Source organism: Ceratosolen solmsi, unplaced genomic scaffold (genome assembly GCF_000503995.2).
Source record: "Ceratosolen solmsi marchali unplaced genomic scaffold, CerSol_1.0 scaffold10, whole genome shotgun sequence".
Classification (NCBI taxonomy): Eukaryota; Metazoa; Arthropoda; class Insecta; order Hymenoptera; family Agaonidae; genus Ceratosolen; species Ceratosolen solmsi.
Window position 1 is genome coordinate 8,845,978 of NW_011948412.1, and position 24,052 is coordinate 8,870,029.

Below are 24,052 nucleotides of genomic sequence, written 5' to 3' on the forward strand. Positions count from 1 at the left end.
TTTATCTATTTTTCCAAATACGAATTAACGTTCGTACTACTTAATAATCACTAAGAGTGCTTTTAAATATTAAAAGAAAAAGGAAAGAAAGAAAGAAAGAAAGAACAAAAAAAAAAGAACGGAAAAAAAGGAGCGCGTTAATGAGAAACAATGTTGCATTGAGTACAGTCAACTTTGCTAGAAACTTTATGTAAATTATGTAAGTGCTCGGAATGAGACGTACAATAAGCAAAAACATAAGGCTGCATAGAATAATTTAATTTTAAATTTCACCCCACTACATCAAATAAATCCGTCATCAATAACTAAAAGTCATATTTACACAATGCTTTAATTGAACAAAAGAAAGATATGAGGGGCGGGGGACGGGGGGGGGAAGCGTTTCATCCAATTGCTAACACCTACACACGTTCACTTTGAACTAATCTCTACAACGACTGCGCATCTTAGTCGGTAGATAAGTACATCTTACGTCGGTGTTCGCCAGTAAAAAAGTCGAAAGGATCGTAGCATAAAGTGCGTTCGCTGACTATCAATAATCGATTATTATAAACATTCGAGAATTAACGGGTGAGTAGACGAGGGCTAACTCACTCCACGGCCAATCGGACATTATCGGACGACGTAAGTCCGTAGAGCGAGAGGCGACGCCAGAGATCCAGCACCTACGCGTCTTCCATGCTTCACCGTCAATTCTCAGAATTGCAGAATTTGGTTGATCCATTCGCGAAACTCGGAGATTCGCGTGTAGACTCCCGGTTGATTTGGCTCCGCGCAACCAATGCCCCAGCTGATGACACCGGCTAGAATCCAACGCTTGTCGCGTTTTCTCTGGATTACCAGAGGACCACCGCTGTCGCCCTGTGTAAAACGTACGTTTTATCGTTATTGCTCTTTTGTTTTTATTTATATACCAGCTGAAAGAGCCGCGGAGGAAAGGAACGAGCTTCGGTCGGCCCTCGCGTTAATATCTATCGGTAAGATTTGTTGTACCTGGGAATTCTAGTGCAAGGACTAATGGCTTTTCTTTCACTATCACGTTGAAAAATAAGGATTTTTTTTTTCTTCTCTTTTCTTTTCTTTTTATTTACTTTCCGTCTTTCGTCTATTATCGGACTTTAAAATGATCGATGTGACTCGTGCGTGCTACTTAACGTGAAAATATCTATCGACGATGCATTGAAAGGATAGGTGGAACATTCGAATAATAATTTGCATGGACGAGACAGGCGCTCGTACTCGCGAAAGCGCGCACGATCAGTAAGACGACCGTCTTTGACCGTATGATTGATCATACGTGTCAAGCAGCTGAGAAAAAAAAAATCAACGTTCTCAAAAGTCCGACGCGCGCTTGCGCAGCGTTAAAAGTTATGGTCGAGGATTATTGAAAGGCAATATTACCTCGCAGGAATCGAATCCTCCTTTTCGCCAGCCGGCACAAATGAATATGTGAGGTATGTGCTCGATGTAGCCAGCGTTCCTGTACATGCCCTCGCAAACCGAATTATTTATCACCGGTACGGCAACCTCCTGCAGTACCGACGGCAGCGGTCCATCTGCGCAAATCAAGTTGGCATTTTGGTTTCTGGTGGTGTGATGGATCGGGACGGGAACTCACCTTCGTAAAGTCTGCCCCAGCCAGTGACGAAGGCCGTCTGACCGACGTAGTCCTCGTCGTCGTCGGGAACGCAGATCGGCAAGACGTTGGGCTGGAAGGGCAGCACCGGCTCGTAGAAGCGCATCAGAGCCAAATCGAACTCGAACGTGCGAGGATCGAAGTTGGGATGGCTCGCGACAATTTGCACTCGGCGCTCCTGGAAACTGTAAGGCTCTTCCTCGTTACTCAGATCGTGCTCGCCGATTCGCAGGAGGAGGTCGCTCGGCAGTACGCTAAAAATGAAAGAGCAATTAATAATGACGGGATGATCGTCTATATTAAGAGTCGATCGAGATTCCTACGAACTTCTGGACGCAGTGGGCTGCGGTGATGGCCCAGTTTTCGTTCAGCAGGGCGGCCCCGCACTTGTGCAGGTACGTCGAGGTTCGCCATTGCCGGAGCGAGATCTAAAATGTAATTAGAACGTGACCTTTGGTGGCGGTAAAAATAGAAAAAGAAAATGTTCGGCCTTAAGAGATGACTGACTCACGCACGCCGAGACAATTAATTAAAGGAAAGGAAGCGAGATGCGACGACTCGGCGATCTTACGTGGCAAAGTTAAACAGTGTTATATAAATATATATATATATATATATATATATATATATACATATACATATACATATACATATATATCCATAGCCTATACGTACGAAGAAAATACAACGAGGATATTTCATTGCTAATAAGCCTTGTTACTTCGTTCCCCCACCCCGTCCTCCCTCCCGCCCTCCTTCGTGAAGAATTTATACAAGCGATTATATGTTGCACCAATTCCGACCTTTCGCACTTTAACATTAATTTAGCGGCGTTTATTACACACGCGTCCTTCATCGATATTACTATTACTATTACTATTATTATTATTATTATTATTATTATTATTATTATTATTATTGTTGTTGTTGTTGTTGTTCACTGTTCACCCGCGTATTCAATGAGCGCTCGTTTGCTATTTTTATCATAACGAGAAAACACGTATAGACAAATAATATGTTTACTAATGGTAAAATTTGCTCGCTACTTTCTTCAAATTACAGTAATTCTTAAAGATTAAAAGAATTTACGATAAAGCTATCATAGAAATTTATAAATTTTATATTTCTTATTTGTAAATTTATCATCGAAAGTTCATTATAAGCTTATGTCGGCGATACACTTATAGTTTTCTTGCACTTAATAGCAATTTATGACGATTTCACGAGATCGGCACGCGTCTGCTATGAATTTGTCACTTACAACACTATTGAGTTAATAACGGTATCATCTCCATCCGAGTAAACTAATTAATTGGAAGATTATTTAAAAAAAAAAAAGTTTCCATTATAAATCCCATTGCCAGAGTATGAAAAATTGCGGATACATTTGAGCGCGCGTATAGGAGCTTCAATAATTGACGATTGATTGGGTTAAAAGAAACTTAATTATGTTCGTTTACCTGCCAAGGCCACTTGCCGAAGGAACTTCCGTCGCCACCGACGATCCTGGACTCCGGGAATAGTCGTCTCCCGCAAACTGCAAGTATAAACATTGTCGAGTTCATGCCTTTGAGCAGATTCGCGTGTCTCATCACGGCGGCCATATTGGCGAACATGTGCCGCCATATAGTTAGACATCGGGGATCGAGCGAGTAGAACCGGTATCATCATTACCTTTTCCCTTCTTTTTTATCGTCTGGATTCGCGGTAATTTTCGTTTCATTTTGTTTGTTTTGCTTTATGCAGCCATTTTTACCCGTCATCATTACAAATGTCATTTTTCACTCATTTTCCCGAATTCACGAATACAGATCGTTTCCGTTAATAATCTTGCGTGAAACTCACGTTTAATGGCATTAGAAGACATTATTCAGCGTTGCTTTTCACTGGTTGAATATAAGCATTGACAATAAGTACACCGATTGATTACACAATTATTTATTTAATATAATGTCATTGATATAATCGTTGAGATGAATATGAAATGAAAAATATCATCCATAGGTCGAAATCCTAATTTTTCTATTTTACAAGAAATTGTGGTTTTTTTTTTTTTTTTTTTTTTTTTTTTTTTTTTTTAATTATCAGGGCAACAAATTATCGCTCCCACGTGATCGATGATGTACAAAAGTACATTACTTTTGATATTTATCGTGCAATTTGATGCTCAATGAAGATGACGGACACTTTGCTTTTGCTTATACAAAATACAAAATCTAGATGCATGGATTAATTAGATCAACCAACTGTATAAATGTAATCGAATGATGAAAAAATACAGTTGAAATTAAGCTTTAAAGCGCTGATTATAAAATATCTGCCTCGTCTTAGCATTATTTTAAAGCGATTGTCTTTGATTATTGATAATTATAAAGAATGCATAATGAAGTGATAGAAAACGATTGAGTGTTTACCTTTGATATTACTACTACAATAAAGGCCAATGAGTTCTTTGTACGCGCAATAGTTTATTTATTACCGAATATTCATTAGATATGTGAATATAAAGAGCTGCGATTAATGATGAAAATTATTTATTTAAGTTTCATGAATGATATGTAATTGACGCGAAGCTATTAATTGCTACGCTGAACAAACCAAGGATCTTTGGCATTGAGTAGCTATGCGTTTTAACCAAATACAATTTTATGTTTTTCAATGAATAACAAAAAAAAAAAAACAAAAACAAAAAAGGCTTAACATAACTTCATGCTACACCTACCGTCTTTGAAATTTGACATGTTCAAGGGGGCCGAAGGGGTTTCCGTAAATGCAGAAGTTATCGTGACGGATGCTATAGTCGATAGCATATCGACGTACGTCGTTGATTGGGTGGTGGTAGTCGGTTGAGTTGTCGTTGACGTTGTTCGTTTTGTTGTTGTACTGTCCGTTGTCGGCTTACCTAAAATAAAAAAGAAAGAAAAAACAACAATGAAAGCTATTTAACGAATCTATAAGATTGATAATTAATGTCCGTGAGCAGGCTTTTATGTATTTATAATATCACGTGAACATTGTAAATATTGTATATCGATTTTTTAAATTTTGAGTAAGCATATTTCACTTATGAAAACATCTTCACTACTACTACTACTACTACTACTACTATCTTCTTTCCTCTTTGAAAAAATTATCGAAAATAAGATAGTTCGTAATTTCACGTTCCAGTTAGACAGAAATCATTTAGTAATTATATTATTGCTTACCGACGATATAATATACAATTTGTCTAATATCTTTGAATTGGTCGTCATTATTTTTTTTTTTTTTTTTTTTTTTTTTTTTTTTTTTTTGAATACTACTTTCGAACGAAATAAAACGAAAATGTAAATTTTCTTAAAAATAAAGTTTACGTCAAAATGAATCGTAAATTATGGGACTGACAAGTCCGGTGATGTCACGTAAATGACATGTAATTTTCATTAATGTGATGAAAGTATTGCTCATCAATTAATGTAATTACATTTACAATTTTACGGTAGATTTTTACCCAAGATAAGGGGAACTTGTGTCGTGGCTGTGACCGGTTTTACATCCAAATGCACTTCGGAATCGAAGTTATCGGTGGTCGGTGATTGTATTATTATCCAGCCATCGGGAGTCGTGATAGGTGTCCAATCAGTTTCAGTTGTTTCTAAAATTTGAAAATAGAATTTTCTCGAATTTTCTTCATCCGTGTTTTTGTTTTTGTTTTTGTTTTGATTTTTCGTTTTTATTTTTTTTTTGTTTCAAGAATTGTGGTATTGAAATTACCGATACAAGACAGTGAGGGAGACAGAGACAGACATAAAAGTGGACTTGATTATAGGACATGTAGATTTTCCAAATATTTACTTGTAGATGATGATGAAAGTTTATTCGTTGAAAATTGTTTGAAAATGTTATGTGTCCTCTTAAAGTACACATATCAATTAATTTTCTTCTTAGCCAGAAGATGTAGCGAGTATTATAAGGAAAAGAATGCAATTGCCGGTGTTATTGAATCGTTGAAAATTTCCGAATGTTTCTTCGAACGTTTGAAGTGTTCTTTTTTTTTCGACAAAAATATTATCTTTCAAGTTCACGCTTACAATTACAATAAATTACTGTAAAATTATTTCGAACAATCTTTTCGGCTCTAATGCTATGGATTTTTACAAATTTTCCCGCGCACAGATACCAATTAAGTTTTTTCCATCAAGCTCAAAGAATGCCAATCTTACATCTCTCGGGAGGATTGAAGTTATTGCGAAAAACGTTGTTGAGCAGTGATAGCTATACAATTAACTTAGGAATGCTGCAAAATTATCGCGAATAAAATGGTGAAAAGAGTATAAAGTAAGATAGGGACAGTTGAAGAAGAGAACGGAGATGCAGATATTTATGAGGACGAGGAAGATAGCGCCTAAGGGAGAAAAAAAGAAAAGGGGAATAAGAAAGAGAGTTTACGGTGGATTGTAAAACCGTTACGACGTCCCGGCCCAATAATATTGCGACTCGTTTGCTTTGAAGTTTTAATTTTATCCCTAGTTTTTCTTTCTTTCTTGCTTTCTTTTTTTTGTTTTTATTTTTTTTTGTTTTTTTTTTTTGTTTTTTTTTTGTTTTGTTATTTTTGTTTTTTTGTTTGTTTTTGTTCTTTTATTTTTATCGGAGGATCGGTGATCTTTTAATTACCTGGCAATATCGACGAGAAGTCCGGATTTTTAGTTGCACTCTCGACATCATCGGGAAACGACATCCAAGTAACAATACCTGGTGTCATTGTTGTTTGCTCCGTGTCGATTTCATTTGCCATTGTTGTCGCCGTGGAAGCATTCCACGGTGATGTAGTTACATTTTTTTTGCTCGTTACAAAACCGTCGGATGTGACTTGAATGTGCCCAGATGGTTTGGTAATCGAATCGTTAGACGTACTAGGGGGTGTTGTCGATTTGCTCGTTGTAGTAGTCGTCGAGGGAGTCGTGATCCTCGTGGTGGTGGTGGTGGTGGTGGTGGTGGTGGTGGTGGTGTTCGACGAGGTAGTTAAAGCACCTGTTGATACGGTATACTTAATAGGGTTTGCCGTTTCGTTCGAGCTCAATGTCGTACTGCTGGTAATTTTTAACGTAGTGGGCTTATCGGTTGTAAAATCAATATGCGGACGCGAGGTGGCTTTGGACGATGGAGGCGGCGACGTTGTCGTTGTCGCTGTCGTTTTAGTAACATTCGCGGGCTTAAATGAAGTTGTGCTTTCGAGAGCCGAGGCCGAGCTTGTTATATTTTTTTTAGAAACTGTAATTATTGGCCGTTTGATGGTCGATGCGATTGTTGGTCTCCTGCTGGTCGTCGTGGCTCTCGGCGAGGTTGTTATTACGGGTCTTTTTGTAGTAGTTCTTTTAATAGGCGGTATAGTTAAGGGTTTTTTAGTTGGATTTATAATTGTGCTTGTAGATGTACTACTGCTAGTTACGATAGACGAAGGAATGGTGGCTTTCGTAGTTGTCGAAGTTGAATTTAAAATCGTTATTTTCGTAGAAGCAGGCGTAGTGGATACAACATTCGTCGTTAATGCAGGCCGTCTTGTTGTAATCGAAGACGTCGGAGGCTTTTTCGAGACTATTGGTCGCTTTGTCGTATATTTAATAGGTTTTTTTGTGGTGATGGGTTTTCTCGTGGTCAATGGCTTTGTCGTTGGGTCGGGATCCTTGAAAGTTACGCTCGTTGCGGTAGTAGAAATCGGCTGACTAGTGAACTCGGTTACAAACGTCGTAATTGACGCAGTCACGTTTCTAGGTGGAAATCTTGTCGCCGAAGGGATTTTTGATACGGTCGGCAGATTTGGGATTGTAACGGGTCCGGAATCTTCCAGTATCGATGTTTTATTAGTCAGCGATACGGTAGTGCTGGTCGTAGTAGCGTTCCGTCGAGTTGTTGGCAAGTTAGGTTTCGTGGTACCGGAGTACTCGAGTTTTATCGTGCTTCCAAATGTCAAAATGGGCCTTCGAGTGTGTCCCGCGGTCGTGTAAGGTTTCTTGCTAACAATACTATAATTAATAGCTGGCGTGGACGTAATGGGGCGCTGGGAAGGCCTTGATGATATGGGAAATGCCGATGTCGAAGAGTTAGTGGAATTTGTTGCACTCGCACTATTCGACGTCCATGGAGGATGTGCGGGAGTTGAGGAAGTTGGCTTTGGCTTTGAAGTTACTGGTTTAAAATTAGAAATATTCGGTCTCTGTGGCCGCCTCGACGTCGAAGTAATGGGAGTAGTTGGTGAGACGGTCGGCCTCTGTTCCGATGCATTTTGCACCGTCTGAAACGTTGATAGTCTTATGGATTCCGTCGTCGATTCGATAGCGATTGGTTTCTTCGTCCCAATCTTCGAGGGTTTCACTTTCGTCTGATTGGCAAGTTTAACCGTTGTGCTGTCCGTCACTATTGTCACGGAAGATACGGTAGTAGCGCTAATCGCCGGCCTCGTTGAAGGCTTTGGCTTGTCCACATTTCCCGGAATGTCATTGCTCTCGAACGTGTGGATAGTCGTAGTCGTGGCGAATGGCTTTGATATCGAGAGCGGATTGTCGATGTCAATTGTATTGTCCTGAGTGAAGATATCGGGCTCGCTATCGATCCTACAGCAGCTGCCGAAATAAAAGCGATCGATACAGGTGCCTAGATGCGTGCCATTCGCCTTGGCACAAGTAAATGCGAACATGCATATTCCAGTTTCACCTGTGCGCCGTGACACACATGGCAGATGCCTGATGTTCCTTCCAGTCCCTGAATAAAAAGAAATAAAAACACGAATTAGCTATTGAAAAGATAATAATAGTGAGTGGTAGTACAATTGGATATCCATTGGGCTTCGGTGATTTATGATTTTAATTCTTAATTGAAATCGACACTGTTATTGTTGATTAAAATGCCCATTAGCATATAAATTATTATAAATTTAAATCTACCTGAATCGATTTCTTTGTATTTCTTTTAATTTCACAAATAACGGAACAATGCCTCTTAACAAGCATTAAAATAAATTTAAATTTAACTATAATGTCTTCATTATGCTTTTTAAACAATTTATCAAATTATCAATAATAAATCGTGTGTGTGTGTGTGTGTGTGTGTGTGTGTGTGAGAGAGAGAGAGAGAGAGAGAGAGATCATGTATATTTACAAAAATATTAATGAATTACGTGCAGATATTTTTGTATACAGCATGATACATAATCTCGAACGATTTAGTAACATTATTTAAAATTTTGTATTATTTAAATTTGTAAACGATCTAGCCGCGGGGATATTCTTAGTTAAACAAATTTCATTCAAATTACAAGCCTTGTTAAATATTGATAATTTATCAGTACGTAGCTGATCGTGTATAATTTTTGGCTAGGATTTCAATACATCGAGTTATACTTTTTTTTTCGTATGAAAATTATCTAACGATTAACAATAGTGAATGTTAGATTTGTCCTATTATGATACAACGTAGAGTTAAGTTATGAGCCATTAATAACTTTATACTAACTAACGAATTTAATTGATTAAAACAGCCATACCTTACGCGAGTTTTAACGTTAGTTAAATAGTCATAAAAAAAAAATCAAAAAAAAAAAAAAAAAAAATTCTGATTATATTATTATTATGTTATTTTAGATTATTAACGAGCGATAGAGATAATTACAACAACAACAAAAAAGTATATTGATTTCCTCGATTTTGTGGAAAATTTTTATTTCTTTCAATCATTATAAGCTTTATATATATATATATATATATATATTTGTTTGTTAACTATATTTGTTGACTAAGTATAACAAAAATGATATTTTTTTTCAAACTATATGCTACGTAAAATTAGTAAATAATTAAGCTTTGTTAAAAATAATATTAGACGCTTGTTTATGGCCAAATAATAAAACTTTATTTATAAAACAATGGCACGTATTTACATTTATGTACTGAAATATATACTAATCATTTGAAATGTAATTACTGCAATGTTAAACAGATTCTAATGGAATAAATCGTGTGCGTAGATTGTGATTTTACTATAGAAAATTTTGAATGTATATATTTTGAACGATAAAAGCAATTTTACATACACAATTTTATTGTAATATTTTTTGTAAATATATGATAATAAGTGAACGTTTTTTTAATTTTAATACACATTTTTATGAGTATAAGTTCAAGTATGCATTTTTTGTCATGTGAATAAAATTGATTAAAATAAATGACATTTGGGGGTGGGGATGGGGGTGGGGGAGGTAAGGGAGGGGAGAATTGTTCACTACTATAATGTAATATATCATGTGCACATATGCAGTGAAGAGAAGCTAATTAAGAGATGTTTATGATGGAAATGGTAACTGTATAAAATATCAATTTACACTAAAATCACGTTTTACCAATACTTACACTTACATAAGCTCATTAATTGCAATCTAATTCGTCTCCACGTTAAGTATGAACATATGTTTGCGTGGCACAGATTTTGTTGTGAAAAATATATATTTCTTTGTTTTAAGCTACTTTAATTGAATTTTCTCTGCAATTTCTTGTTTCCTTAAAAAAATATCGATATCGGATATCATTGAAAGCTAGACACACAAGTGTTTGGAGTTGTTTTTTATTTTTTTTTTTTTTTTTTGGTGTTGTTTTTGTTGTATATTGTTGATAATATTCGTTGAAATACACAGTTTTAAGGTAACGATACCAATTACTGTTAAGATTGAAATGTGAAATACATTTGCTCAAGCACTATACGCACGGATAATAATAATAATTCTAAATAGCGTTGAGAGATAATGATGCAAATGTTACTTTATTCCTTTTTTGTACATGTCGAATATTGCTTTTGGCTTTTTTGGCAAATGTTGATTAACTGAAGACGCATACGTTTCCGTGACTTCCACAAGAGTCCGAGTGAAACGAATTTTCGTAATTAATCCGAAATGCCAGCGTATCTAATAAGAAATCGGCAGATTATTTATCCACACTAGCTATTGATGTTACTTTTAAAAGCAATGTTGCGATAAGTTTAAGGAGTCGTTCCATTCACTGTCTGTGGAGGAGCGAATTAATGTTAGCCAGAAGCCGGGATCGGGGTACCGTTAAGTTACGATGCATGAGCCAGTTGGCCGCCTATAAAAGTAGGTCAACAGCAACAGCTGAGCCTAATGTTTTTCCAAAGCATTATTTTATTTAGCCATTAGTCACCTCCTCGTAATTTCCCATCATTTTTTCGTTAAGATTTATAATCATTTCAGTGGACTTTTTTGCGCTCACTTAAATCTTCACAGCGGCAAATGTGATATATCTTAATTCTTAATTAACCTCTGCCATCAAAATCCAAGTCGAACGAATGCCTCGTCGTCGCTTTGGATCATTTTACACGAGTCAGTGCATAACGATTCCTATTTTAACCTAGGCTTTACGCATGAATTCTAACCCTGAACATTTATTTATCTTTCTCGATTGTATTTGCAATGCCGCATAATCACAATCAATGCGTTAATAAGCTTGGGAATCGAATTTTAAAACAACAAGTCGCTTTTCACTTGCGATCGTTTTGTTTAATCGTACGGGAATTGAGATTTTGCGGGTGAGTTGTTTTTCAAATTCCGAAGGCTTTGGAATCGCTAATTATCGGGCGATATCACTCACCATTGTAAGATGTATCATTCATTGGCTTGAAGACGGCAGCGAATGATCGTAATCAAAGTAGAAAGATCGAATAAGTAAATATTAGGTCAAGCAAGTAAATTTCTTTTATTTTATTTTTCCAATTTATCGCAAGAGAATTATCGTAATTGACTTTTCATAATTAAAATGATAACTATCCGTTGACGTTATTATCGAAATATTTATGCGCACTACGAAATTTCCTCTCGCTTCACATTGATATTAAAATGAATTTATATAGTATCTGCTAGTTAGTATCCGTCTTTTTCATCGTTTTCATTAGAAATATGCGTTATAAATTAAATATTCCGCTGCTTCCAGTTGAAAATTTATCTCTTTTATTCAATCACATGTGTATGCCAACTCTACGCATAATATAAGTTTTATAAATTGAATAGCTGTAAAATAAATTACCTTGGAGCGTATATAAAATATTAGAAGTTTCGTATTAAGATAAATCTTTCAATTAGGAATAAATTGGAATTAAGACATAATTTTACCTGAATTTATTCGTGCATTATGCATACATAAACCGTTAAATGAAAGTTATTTTTAGTTTAACATACATCGTGCACGATATTGGAAAATATTTTTCATTCGCTTAGATCATAAAGTTTCAAATAATTAACAATCTAATAATGGTTTCTTTGATTAAATTTACAGATCCCCCCCCCCCTCCACCCGTTAAATTCCCAACAACAATAAAGTTACAAAAATATTTAAATCATTCGTTACTCTCTCAATAGCAAATGTTACGACTTAAAGCGAATTAAGAATTTTAAATAGCTGAAGTGACCAGTTGCTTGAATATTTTTAATCATTTATTCTAAAAACTAATCCTTTCAAATTTCATATGCAATATCAATTTGTCTAAAGTTCAATTAAATCAAAGAAAGTGCAATTATTAGAATATATCATGATTAGGAATATGGTGCAAAAGAATGTGACAAGCAAAATGTTCGTGAAATTATGTTAATGCTTGATGCACTTCGTAGAAAAATTATAAAATCTAACAGTTTTTCTTATTTCATATCGAAATACATTCACTGTAATGCGATTCGAGGTTAGTTGGTCAGCACCTACTAAGCACCCGAAAATCTTTTTTTTTTGATTTCGCATGCAAAGAATGTATGCTGGCGGAAGTGTCGTATGAATCACATGGGGGAAGAAAGTATAGCGTGGCGGGCGTTGTCAAGTGGAAAAATCAAGCACAAGTGGAATGTTACTAACATACAATTCCACTGTCATCTGCACTCTACTTAATACTTTTCTTAGTTGGGGGATCCCAGAGCGAAATGAATATCCTTTTATGTTCCGTTACTTAAAAGCTTGCATGCTTAACTCTTAATGTAAGGAAGTGTCGTAAGAGATTGGATAAACATTTCTCCGTTTAAAAGCTTTTCCGCGACATACTCTTACAAACTTTTTTCTGTTTTTTTCTGTTTTTTTTTTTTTTAATCTGTCGACATACTTTGCATTTGTATGAGCCATTCGACAGTTTTATCATTAATTTTGCTTGTTTTCAATCAATCAATCAATCAATCAATCAATATATATATATAACAAAAAAAAAAAAAAAACAGAAAAAAAGCCTTCGTTAGCTTATTTCCTCGTTACAAAAGATTCATAGTTAAGGCAGATATTTTAATTACATCGTTACATAATAAAAATTTAATTTTACACGAAAATTTTATACTTTTTATTTTTATCTCATAGAAAGTATGTATATGTATATCATTATGGTCACTCTTATTTATAATTGACATCCGCGCTGTCAACTACCATCATTCATTTTACCATTCAACTTTATTAAAGCTTATGCTAATTTCTGCATAGCTCCAGTAAAATTATGTTCGCTTGACAGTAAAGATATTCAAATTGATATTTGCATGCATCGTTATTAAATTAAAAATGCAATCAAGGGTCTGTGAAATTATTTATGTCGACAACATTGATTAAACAAAATATTCTTATTTTTTTTTGCGCATTTCACCTTAGCGCTTTGACGTAATCCTGTTACACTGAAAAAGTTAGACCAACTATAACCGATTGTAATTAAAAATATGTAAATGAAACGACGAAGAAAAAAAAAAAAAGAAGAAGAGTTTGGTAGACATTTTATTATCAAGAATTATTTTGCTATTTATTTGCATCATTAAGGTAGGATTAAAAGTAATCGAGTGAAAATAAAATTCTCGAAGCTAGTAAGTAGCGTAATACGTTTGGAGGAAAACACTGTCCTGCGCTATTTAAATCTCCTTTTCATTATACTCGACAAGATATTAAATAATAAAGCTTCTTCTTTACATTTCGACATCTTCACATTTTCACATTTCAGGTATATATTACAAAACATAAGAATAAAAAAAACCCCCGTGTAATACCGAAATAGTTGTTAAGTTTAAAAAATCTTTTTTTAATATTACATTTGTATTGATCAGTGAGTAAGGTGATAGTAAGGAGATTCGTGTATGATATCTTTACATAAACGTGCAATAAACATTGTAATGTCTGAGAATATAATACTAGTATGGTTAAGCAATCAATTGTTCTTATTGACAAATTTGGAGGATAATTAAATAATAATCAGAGAAGATAGTTATACAATTTTTTAGAACCATGTAACAGGTTCATAAATACACGCAGGCAACTATTTTAAGGACGGAGAATTTTTTTTTGTTTTTTCACTTACTACAACTACACTGCTTTTATTTTTAAATAATGGAAATATTTTGTTAAAAAAAAAACCTGTGTTTATCAATTTTTGATAATTTCCTAATTCAATAGGTTGCCCTCGTTATTGTATCTTATTATTAAAATAAAATTAAGTTTGCCATTGAATGTTAAGAAATGACAATTTTTTCGTAAAATATTTCAAATTTAATTGCAAATATCGAAAACAAATGTTTTATAATTATATGCTTTCATACAAAATGGAAATTAATTTATCAATAATACAATAATTTATCAAATAAATTATATGCACTCTAGGTTGCGTCATTATATTGAAAATAAATGATTATATAAAACAAATCATGAAATTCAAAGAATTCAAGCTTTCAATACCTGCAGCGTAAAGAACAATAATATATTGTTAATTATATATATATATATATATATATATATATATATTTATTTATGTATATATTTTAATTAATACAAGATAATAATTAGATGAATAAAATTTTGTCAAATAGTATTTATAATTGACATTTATTTGCAAATAATATTAGTCATACGTAAGATTAATGCCTTAGTAATTAATGCAAAGGACAAAAAAAGAAAGTTTAAGTTTGCTTAATCTCTGACGTTCTAAGTATTCTTTTCAACTAGCATCCAAATTCAACGAATGGACTTTGTATTTCACTATTATACACAGTTAGAACCGTTATCTCCGTTAATTTAGAGACGGAGATTAAAAGGATTTCAATGTTGAGACAAGCGCCTTTAAAAAACAAAAAACAGGACAAAATCACTTGGCAAGAATATAGAACATAGAAGATAACGTAACAATGCTGAAAAGAGTGTATTTAGAGATTATTTTTGTTTATAAATGTTTAATATTATAAACATAAGGGAAATATATACAAATTTTGCATCGTTCACGATCATTCGTATATTTCTTTATAAGGGAAGGGAAAGTGTAGTAAACTTTTTTATTAAATTTTTGGTTTGATGGGAGTTAGGAAATTGTCTGCTCTCGACTACCCGCGTAATCGTTTAAAGAGACTCGATTGATTTTGTTAATGTTTTTTTTTTTAATATTTGACAAATATGAGAAGTAAATAGCCCATAAATACATACTAATATACGAGTTCTTTTAATTTTTTTTTTCTAAAACTTTTTCGTTCGCTTCTCGTTGATTTTTACAAATTTTTCTTTTCCTTCTTCCAACAAAAGTCCATGTATTATTTACCTACTGGCATCCTCGTTTTAAGAACATAATGACAACGATAAGGTCGCGAAATGTATTAACCAAAGCAGTAGTAGCAGTAACGCATTTCAAAACTCTTTCAATATCATTATCCATGCTCGCATTATACTTTTATCTGCCTGTCGAGCCATTAAAACGAACGATTAAGCATAAGAGAAGAAGAATACGGTACGCTACGTTCGGCCATTTCTCGAACTTCGTTCCCAAGTAAATTTATGGTTATCAGCAATAAAGAACGAGGCTCAGCCAGAGGCGAACCACGTGTTTATCCAAGCCGAGTGAGCACTCGCCGCGCCGCTGCTGACCCACTTATGGATCATGTTAAACTGACTGGTCCGCCCACTTTGACGTCGCCAGGGGTCAATGTCGCGGCCGTCCTCGCCCACTCGTATGCACGGAATTTCCTTTTTGCTCTCGACACATAAACGCGCACTGTAATACTGGGCGCGCGACACTTTTACGGGAGGCATTATATTTTACATGGAAGGTACAACAACATTGTAACGATTTGACAGGGACGTCATAATAGCCAGAAGACGCCGGCTGTGCGCGGTTACTTGTGTGGCGATTTTCCATCGCCAATGTCAATTGTTAATAATAATAATAATAATAATAATAATAATAATAATAATAATAATAATATCCTGGCATTTAGCAATTTTTTTTTGTATGTTTAACGACAGACAGCTTGAGTGCGCGCGCAGTCGACTTGCAGTACGATAGGGTGAAGGGAAAGGAGTGATTTAGTCTATGTGCACTTTGCGTACACTCGCGTAAATATTACGAGTCTTTAGAAATTAATTATCAACTATTATTAGAATAAAAACCATTCTTCTTTATTTTTCGACGATATTTTAAATACGCTCCCACGTTATAATGATAAGTGTCCCCAACGCGAGACACTGGCTTTTTTTTTTTTTTTTTTTTTAAGAAATTTATTAATAAATCGTAGAATTTTATTGTTAACAATTTTCACTGTTACAATCATTTCATTTATTTCATTATTTATCATTTCATTTATCAATACAATAAAATTGTAATACAATCATTACGAAAAAAAAATAAATAAAAAATAAATAAATGAAAAGTGTATTACATACGAGTATATTATAATGTAATCTTATATTTTTGTATGAACATTATCATGATAATTATTATTATTATTTCAGCCTATTCAAAATATAAATTCGTAGAGGTCAACCAGAGATCCATTATACCTATATATAGTATTCGTAGATATGATAGATTATATATATTATTTATTTGCTAGCATACAAAAGGAATTTATAAAGTTAAATAAAATACTTGTCTTAAATATAAAAAAAAAAAAAAAAAAAAAAAAAAAAAAGATTGTTTATTAAACTATTGTAAAAAAAATTATTAAGATATGCAGGAATGATATACAGGAATGCTTTACTTAAATTAACCATCGACAACAAACTGCACATTACTTTATATAAATAAGAAATATTGTTGTAAGTATCATTGTTTTGTTCTTCTTTCTTTCTCTTCTATAAATACATGAACACTCGCTTGCGTTATGTCAGTTTAGAAAAACAAAGTCGTTCAAACTGTAATAGTAATACACAAGCTTTCGTACATTCTCTATAACGGTTTCGTGTGTTCAGGGTTCCTCTGGTGGGATGTTTCTTAAAACAAACGCGTAACTTTGAATTCTACATTTTGTTTGTTTAACGTGTAAATCATAAATATCAGACATTTCAGTTAGTTTAGTAAAAATTCAGTGGCTTGTAGTAAAGCGATATTATATATTTTCAGGATGTATTATCGAGTGCAGAGTAGTCGAATTACGCACTTTCGTTTGTCGCTCAATGTTGAATTAAGTAACGGTACAGTGAGTATTTGTAGTAAAATAAAATGCAGAACTCACCTCCGGTAAGGAACTGCGGGCCAAAAACAGGACTGGCGAGTGTTTGATGATGGAGCAGGAAAATACAAATGAGGACGATAGCCCGAAAATGCCTGTGATGTTGCCTCATCTGTAAAGATAAGACGAAAGGATACATGAAAAGCTGTCGATGGTAAATATAAAAAGATCCTAGTGGACATGTTAAATTAGTATTTAGTTGGGTATTTGGATGGTATACACTCATAATAAGAGTCGTTGTTAAAGTGTTTTACAGTCGGTCCAATTGTTTAGTTTGGTATGCCGACCTCGGTAGACCGGAATGCAATGTTTGTGTGCGCATGCACGTACACACGGCCATGTTTCTACCTGAGAACCTTCCCACGGGATTGGTGAGGGTTTGCGTCGCGGCTCGTCTGTCCGCTAAGCGAAGTCATGTTGTAATTACGCAGTTCAAGGCCAGACTATTTAAACGGTTTTTTTTTTCTTCTTTTTATCTCTCTCTTTTTTTCTCTTTTACCTTTTATCTTTCGTTGAGATACTCCACTTACCAGGTAAGTAGTAAAGTACGTAGGGTAATTTAGATTCATTCTTCGCAATTTATTGCATCCATAAACTTAAATGGCTTAATGCTCGATTTTTCAATTTCAGGTTCAGATAGATAATGTCATATGATGGATCATATGATTTAAAATTCGTATTCTCAATAAATGAAAAGATGAATTTGTACTTAATATTACAAGCTCGTTCATTATCTTTGCAATGCAACGTACCAATTATAACAATTACCAATTATATTAACCGATTAATGATTTAACATAAATTGGTATTCGATATCGTTTGAATAATTAAGATATTTGAGAATGATGTGGTTAAGGTAACTTTTATCAATGCAGAATCAATATTTAATGTACGTTTCTAGTTATCTTGATCAATACTTGCATTGGCTAAGATACATCGTTAACAAAACGAAGAAGAAGAAAAAAAATCATAATTCTTTACGCCTTACAATTATGTCTCTCTTTTTTCTTTTTTCTTTTCAAGTTTAGAATAACTTGCAGTGTTAATGGTTAATAAACCTTTATCGGCAAACAATAAATGTCTGCCTGTAATATTGAAATACGTAAGGTATCGCGTTTAATTTTCAAACAAAATTAAAATAATTAAAATAATATTTCAATATTTGCATATTGCTAATATAAAATTAGTGTCTCAGTTGTTATTTATGTAATATCTGTTATCATTACAATACATACAACAATTTCTCTGAATGCCCGGTACTTCAAATTGCATTAATTTTTTTTTTTTTTTTTTTTTTTGTATTTTTAACGCTTAGAACCAAAATTATAATTTGTTTTAATAATTTCTACGGCTATTTTTTAAATATACGTATTCAGTTTACAAACACGTGCATGTGCATTTAAAATGCTCGTGTACATATTATTAAGCTTGCGGAGTAAATACGACTGAAATACTCACTCTTCTTCTAGCGTACACAACTTCCGTAACAGAAGCCTGAAACCTGCTTTTCATATAAATTCAATTCTTATGTAAGAAAAAATAAATATTATTATTACGTTTTTATTACGCGCAATTCACTCTTGATTGCGGATATTTATTTGTCATAATAATATAATAAGACGATTGAAAGATAATTAAATAATCGTATTTGTTTGTATATTTATTTCATCGTGCTGCAAAATTTTCGACTCCCGCAAAATTATTTAATGTATGAGGAACCGAATGGAAGGAAGGTAACTTTAACGTACGTTTTATTTCAAAATTAATGAAAATAATCCGAAAGAGAGGTAAAACAATTTCAAAAGGACGAGCAGCTGCTCGTCTCTCAGTATATCTTCGTCCTTCAATTGTCGATCATTTTCAATAATTAAAATCACATCCTTTTTCTATTTTAGACTTTACATCTTCACTCAATACTTATCTGTCGATCGACATAATTAATATGACATTATAATGAATTTTAAGAATGACAAATTTCATCGATATAGGAGCTCCAACTATGTAATCTTTAATTCTTTTAAAGTTTATTAAATTTCTCGTAGTATTTTAGTGCCAACACGCGTTTCATGATAATATACGTTCTTATATATATATATATATATATATATATATATATATATATGTATATATGTATATGCGTGTGAAAACTAAATAAATTTATTATATAAAATTCTTTGTAATTTCGATTTGTTTTCTTAATAAACTTAATAAATATTTATTAGAATGTAAGAAGTCTGCCAAAATTATCGATGTCGCAAAAATTATTGATCTTCATAGTCAATATCTACGCGTTGTTAAGAAAAATGGCATACCTAAGCATTGAAATTAACAATATGTGAAGAATATCTAAAATATATGTCCTTTTAAGCTTATAGAAAGTCGAGTAGAAGGTAATAAATTATGTACGTAGAAACCCCGTCGAATCCTTTCAACAAACCCTCTTGGCATTACTCAGAGATTTTAAGATTTGGCTTAACGTTGACAAATCAGCGCCGATACAGAAGATATAGTGAGGTATCCGATATAGTGAGTAAAGTGCATTACCATTTGCCTATACTCGAAGCCAATTTAAGACCTTACGGTACTGCAGCAATCGTATTTCATCTTCCACGCCCATACATCCCCCGATCCGAATAAGATTAAAATACATAGTGGCTCACAATTGCTTCGTAAAGACGAACATTTTCATGAGATAATAATTGTTTTTTTTTTTTTTTTTTTTTTTTTTTTTTTTTTTTGTTAACCATTTTGCATAGAATTATAGAAGAATGAGGGGGAATAGATCAAATATAAATATATATTGGGAAAGGATAACGAGGCTCGGGATACGTGAACTTGGAAAATTTCAGTTAACCATTTAAAGTTCGAAAATAAGACTTATTAAAGTCAATTATCTTACACTTATAAAACATTACGAATAAAGTTTTATATCTAAGAATATTAGCCATTTGCCTCTCATTTATCTACTTTAAATTACTTACAAATGATGTGTATATATATATATTTATCTGCATAAATCATTATCTATCTGTTTTAAAATAAAGTCTATGTGAAAATAAAAATATTTGTTTATACCTCCACATATGAAAATAATCAATTTAATAATTGGCTTTGAACGATGTGCCACTGACTAAGTTTTACCTAATCTTAATTATTTAAAAAATAAAAGTTTGCAAAAATTCAATAGCAGAAATCAATTAACCAAAAATTGGAAAAACAATAATAATTATGATACTCAACAAAGACTTGGTACTTAATCTTATTGGCAGTGGACTAAGGTGAGTAAAAACTTTAATTGGAAAGTATTTCCAAGAATTGTACGAAATAATACGTCGATTATCGAATTACTCATATCGTTACGTTGAATTTCCTTAAATTAACAAACAATTTTTACTTTATATTATACGTAGTACCGAGAAAAACTGTAAACAAAAAACCAAACATCTCATTAAAATACCGAAAAAGTAGATAATATGCACAAATTACCATTAAGGAAAAATGTAAGTGCACGAATTGTAACAACATAAGCAATAATAAATTAGTCTTTTAGAATTTCAGTCGTACGTAGAAATACCAGTATATGGTCTAAGCTGTAGGCATTTTCTATAAGTATAAAATTAATTTATTTAGATGTAATAAAGATGTAAAAATATGAAACGTATAAGATTATCGCATATTAAATACTTGGAAAAATTCAAACAAATGTCTAAACATTTAGATACGTAGTGAGTACTTTTATATTTATCAATTTTCATTCGACTCTGGGTAAAAAAATTTTCAATGGTCTTCATTAAATTACATCTTTGACATAATAATCATAATATAAATGACAAATATCTTTTTATATATTAATGCTTTAATTGAAAAGATTCTTGTAATTAAACATTCCTGCTTTCAGCTGAATAGAATGAATTAATCGCGAATACTCGAGCGAGAGAATATAACGATTATACGAAGATGGCCAATTCAAAATCTTGTTTTTCGTTTAGAATTTTTGTTATTGTTTTGTTTTTTTGTTTTGTTTTGTTTTGTTTTTTTTTTCTTTTTTCATTTTTTTTTTTTTTGACATTTTGCTGATAGTAAAGAATTAAAAAATGTAACAAAATAAAATTTTAGAGCCGAGGAGAGAACCATCGTCCTGAACCATTTCTCCTGTAAATAACAATTTTTTAAAATACATTTTTAAAAATTAATAAACAATTTCTTGAAATTCACTACTTTGCAATATATTTGCATCTTGATAAAAAAAAAAAAAAAAAAAAAAAAAAAAAAAACGACCTTGAATGAAGATATGACCTTTAATCAATTATTTTAATCTTATACGTCATAATTTTACAAGTAAAATTATTTTACAAATTACTAATTGAAGCTAATCGAACCAATTTTTTTTCTATTTTTTCACTTTCATCACTCGTCAAATATCGTATTAAAATCATTAGTACGGCATTAGTAGCCGTTTGCCACGTGAACGAAAATGCCAAAAAGTATAAGGTCAATGACCAAGTGCCAATTATTGAATTGTTTAGTAGGTTCCTTTAATTTAAAAGCTCTGGGATGTCGAAGGAACTTGAATACATCAAATTATCCGTTTTATTTCTTATTATTCCTATTAGGCGTTATTACAAAGTGATATTCAACCTTATCCGTATGGATTATTCACTACGCTCATTCTCAATAACATCGTGGTATTTCATAATAAATTGACTTGTACGCATAAATTTACCGAAAGATTAATACAATCTACGCGAATAAATATATATTTATGGGTTTATGAGAAAAGGTTATACGCACGTTGGTTGGTTCGTTCTAGTTTCTAATGTGCTATCTTAATTTAGCAACGACTAAAACTATTTTTACTTTCCAAACCCCTGTCCCGTTACATTGTGCGTGGTACCCGTATTTTCGATTTTATTCTATTATTTTACTGAAAATTAAATACGGTCTTTGTAACAGCAATGCCGTAAAATCCAGTATACATAATTTTAAGTAAACTTACTATTAATATGGTGGACTTTGAAACGATAATATTGAAACGTGCCTGCCTGCTCAAAAACTAGAACAGCTTCATCAATTTATGCCGTGATCTTTATATTTTATAAAGCGGTTTTTAAATAAAGCCTAAATGTTTGAGATTTTTAATCACAAGCGCTCTTTAATTTCTATTTGTCATTGAAATATAATATTGTATTCGAAATTCAAAAATAATGATTATTTTATACAATGTATAAAAAAAAAAAAAAATTAATTTCTTTGATATACTCCATTTTTCTTTCGATAATTAAATAATTTTATAAATAATCTCTGAAATTTACCGTATAAATGAAGACTTTGTGCGTACAGTGAATACCTATTCATTATGGGAAATGATTATGTAAATACGTCGCATGTAATTGTCAAAGGTGTCAAGTAATTACAGAAACACAATTTAGCCAATTTCTGTGAATTTCAAGCTCACGGTCCTGCATCTTTTTCTCATTAAACGAGTTATATTGTCCAGCCGATGATCGTCTCACTTAATAATTATTTCTAATTTATTTAATAAAACTTCCCTTTAATTTCTTATTTAATTCTGTTACGTATCATCATTGTTAGCCGTCTTGGGCTTGAAAAAGTAATAATTCAACGGTATTGAAGGATTGATGAACTTATGCTTATGGCAGGAGAGAAACAAATGTCCTACCGAGCGCGATCCCATTCAATTAAACGTTAAATCTTTTCAACAGCAGCAACAAATAGATTGACAAAGTCAATTATTAATTATTAATTATTAATTATTTATCAATTATCAAGTTTTGTGTTCGTGCTACTTTCCTTGAACGGCTCAGCGATATACACGTGAGTTTACGTGCCATCGATGCAGCAATGTAAAGAGTGTTGGGGGGGGGGGGGGAGATGAACATGAAACATAAAAGGATTTTTGAGCACCAGTGAGAAAGATTGTTTGGATCAAGAGTGTGCGCATAGATCTGCTGTTTGCCTTCTGTTGTTAACGTCACTTATCCCGCTGTTGGTAGTTTTTACTTGAGTAACTCGCCTGTGCCTTTGCTATATTTCATCGCGTGCATTAAGCGTACAATTTAAATAATATTAAAGAACCGTTTTTCTTCACTTACTCGTAGTGCTCCTATTATTACTACGTAGCGAAGGAAAGCTGGTGATTAGCCCGTCAATATATTTTTATTTTTGCTTTTGGGCTCGAGTGGCAAAGTAGTGACAGCGTTTCAGTGAGCTCAATTAAATTAAAGGAGCTTCCACTTAAAATGGCTGAGGTTGTATTTCGGTTGGTCGCTGATACCGAGTCAAAGACACAACGTTCACATTCATTAATACACCGAGGCGAATGGAACCTGAATCATAGCACGAAATTCTTATCCTTTATTTGTCGACAATAACGGTTTAGCTCACTTTCGTTTAGACGTTGTAAAGTATGTAATACCGTGAGCAGGTACATAAAACGTGACGATGATACAAGCTGCGTATGACACAATATCACAACTTGGACGTATTTCGTGTACATTGGAAATTAACCAAACTTGGTAGTTGAAGCGAACAACGAGGCTTACAATTGTATATTTCCCATTACAAATACCATAAGGAATTAAAGAACTTTGTATATTTGAACCCCGTTGAATCCTTACCGATCTAATAAATCTCTGTTAATATGTATATTTTTCTCTCTCTCACCTCATCCCGTACGCATACACAAGCACGCGTATACGAGAGCGCGCACGCACACACACGCGCAAAAGCTTGTATTTCCGTTATGTGAACAATTAACGATGGTATATCCACTTTCCAGCGTTGTTTTAGTTAACCGATCATGCACCGAGAATACTCCTTTGACACTACCAAATGCCAAATTAAATCAAAATTATGGACGCGTATGCACACGATTAGACTTTCATTGAGATATTCGTTCGCATTCTGGAGCATTGATGATTCGACTA

The 24,052-nt window shown here is 33.1% G+C and overlaps 2 protein-coding genes across 2 annotated transcripts in view; one reads left to right on the forward strand and one right to left on the reverse strand.

The window, feature by feature from the left end:
• Positions 1-359: 359 nt before the first annotated feature.
• Np (serine protease notopleural) overlaps positions 360-24,052 on the reverse strand; it is a 26,885-nt gene continuing 3,192 nt past the window's right edge. The window contains exons 2-10 of the mRNA XM_011502766.1: positions 17,109-17,217; positions 6,290-8,374; positions 5,127-5,270; positions 4,359-4,538; positions 3,097-3,173; positions 1,964-2,064; positions 1,619-1,890; positions 1,402-1,556; positions 360-861 (exon numbers count right to left, since the gene is read on the reverse strand). Coding sequence (XP_011501068.1) covers positions 697-861; positions 1,402-1,556; positions 1,619-1,890; positions 1,964-2,064; positions 3,097-3,173; positions 4,359-4,538; positions 5,127-5,270; positions 6,290-8,374; positions 17,109-17,217 — 3,288 coding nt within the window. The 3' untranslated portion in view covers positions 360-696. The remainder of the gene's footprint in view (positions 862-1,401; positions 1,557-1,618; positions 1,891-1,963; positions 2,065-3,096; positions 3,174-4,358; positions 4,539-5,126; positions 5,271-6,289; positions 8,375-17,108; positions 17,218-24,052) is intronic.
• Positions 17,228-24,052, forward strand: part of NPF (neuropeptide F) — a 28,461-nt gene continuing 21,636 nt past the window's right edge. The window contains exon 1 of the mRNA XM_011508253.1: positions 17,228-17,259. Coding sequence (XP_011506555.1) covers positions 17,243-17,259 — 17 coding nt within the window. The 5' untranslated portion in view covers positions 17,228-17,242. The remainder of the gene's footprint in view (positions 17,260-24,052) is intronic.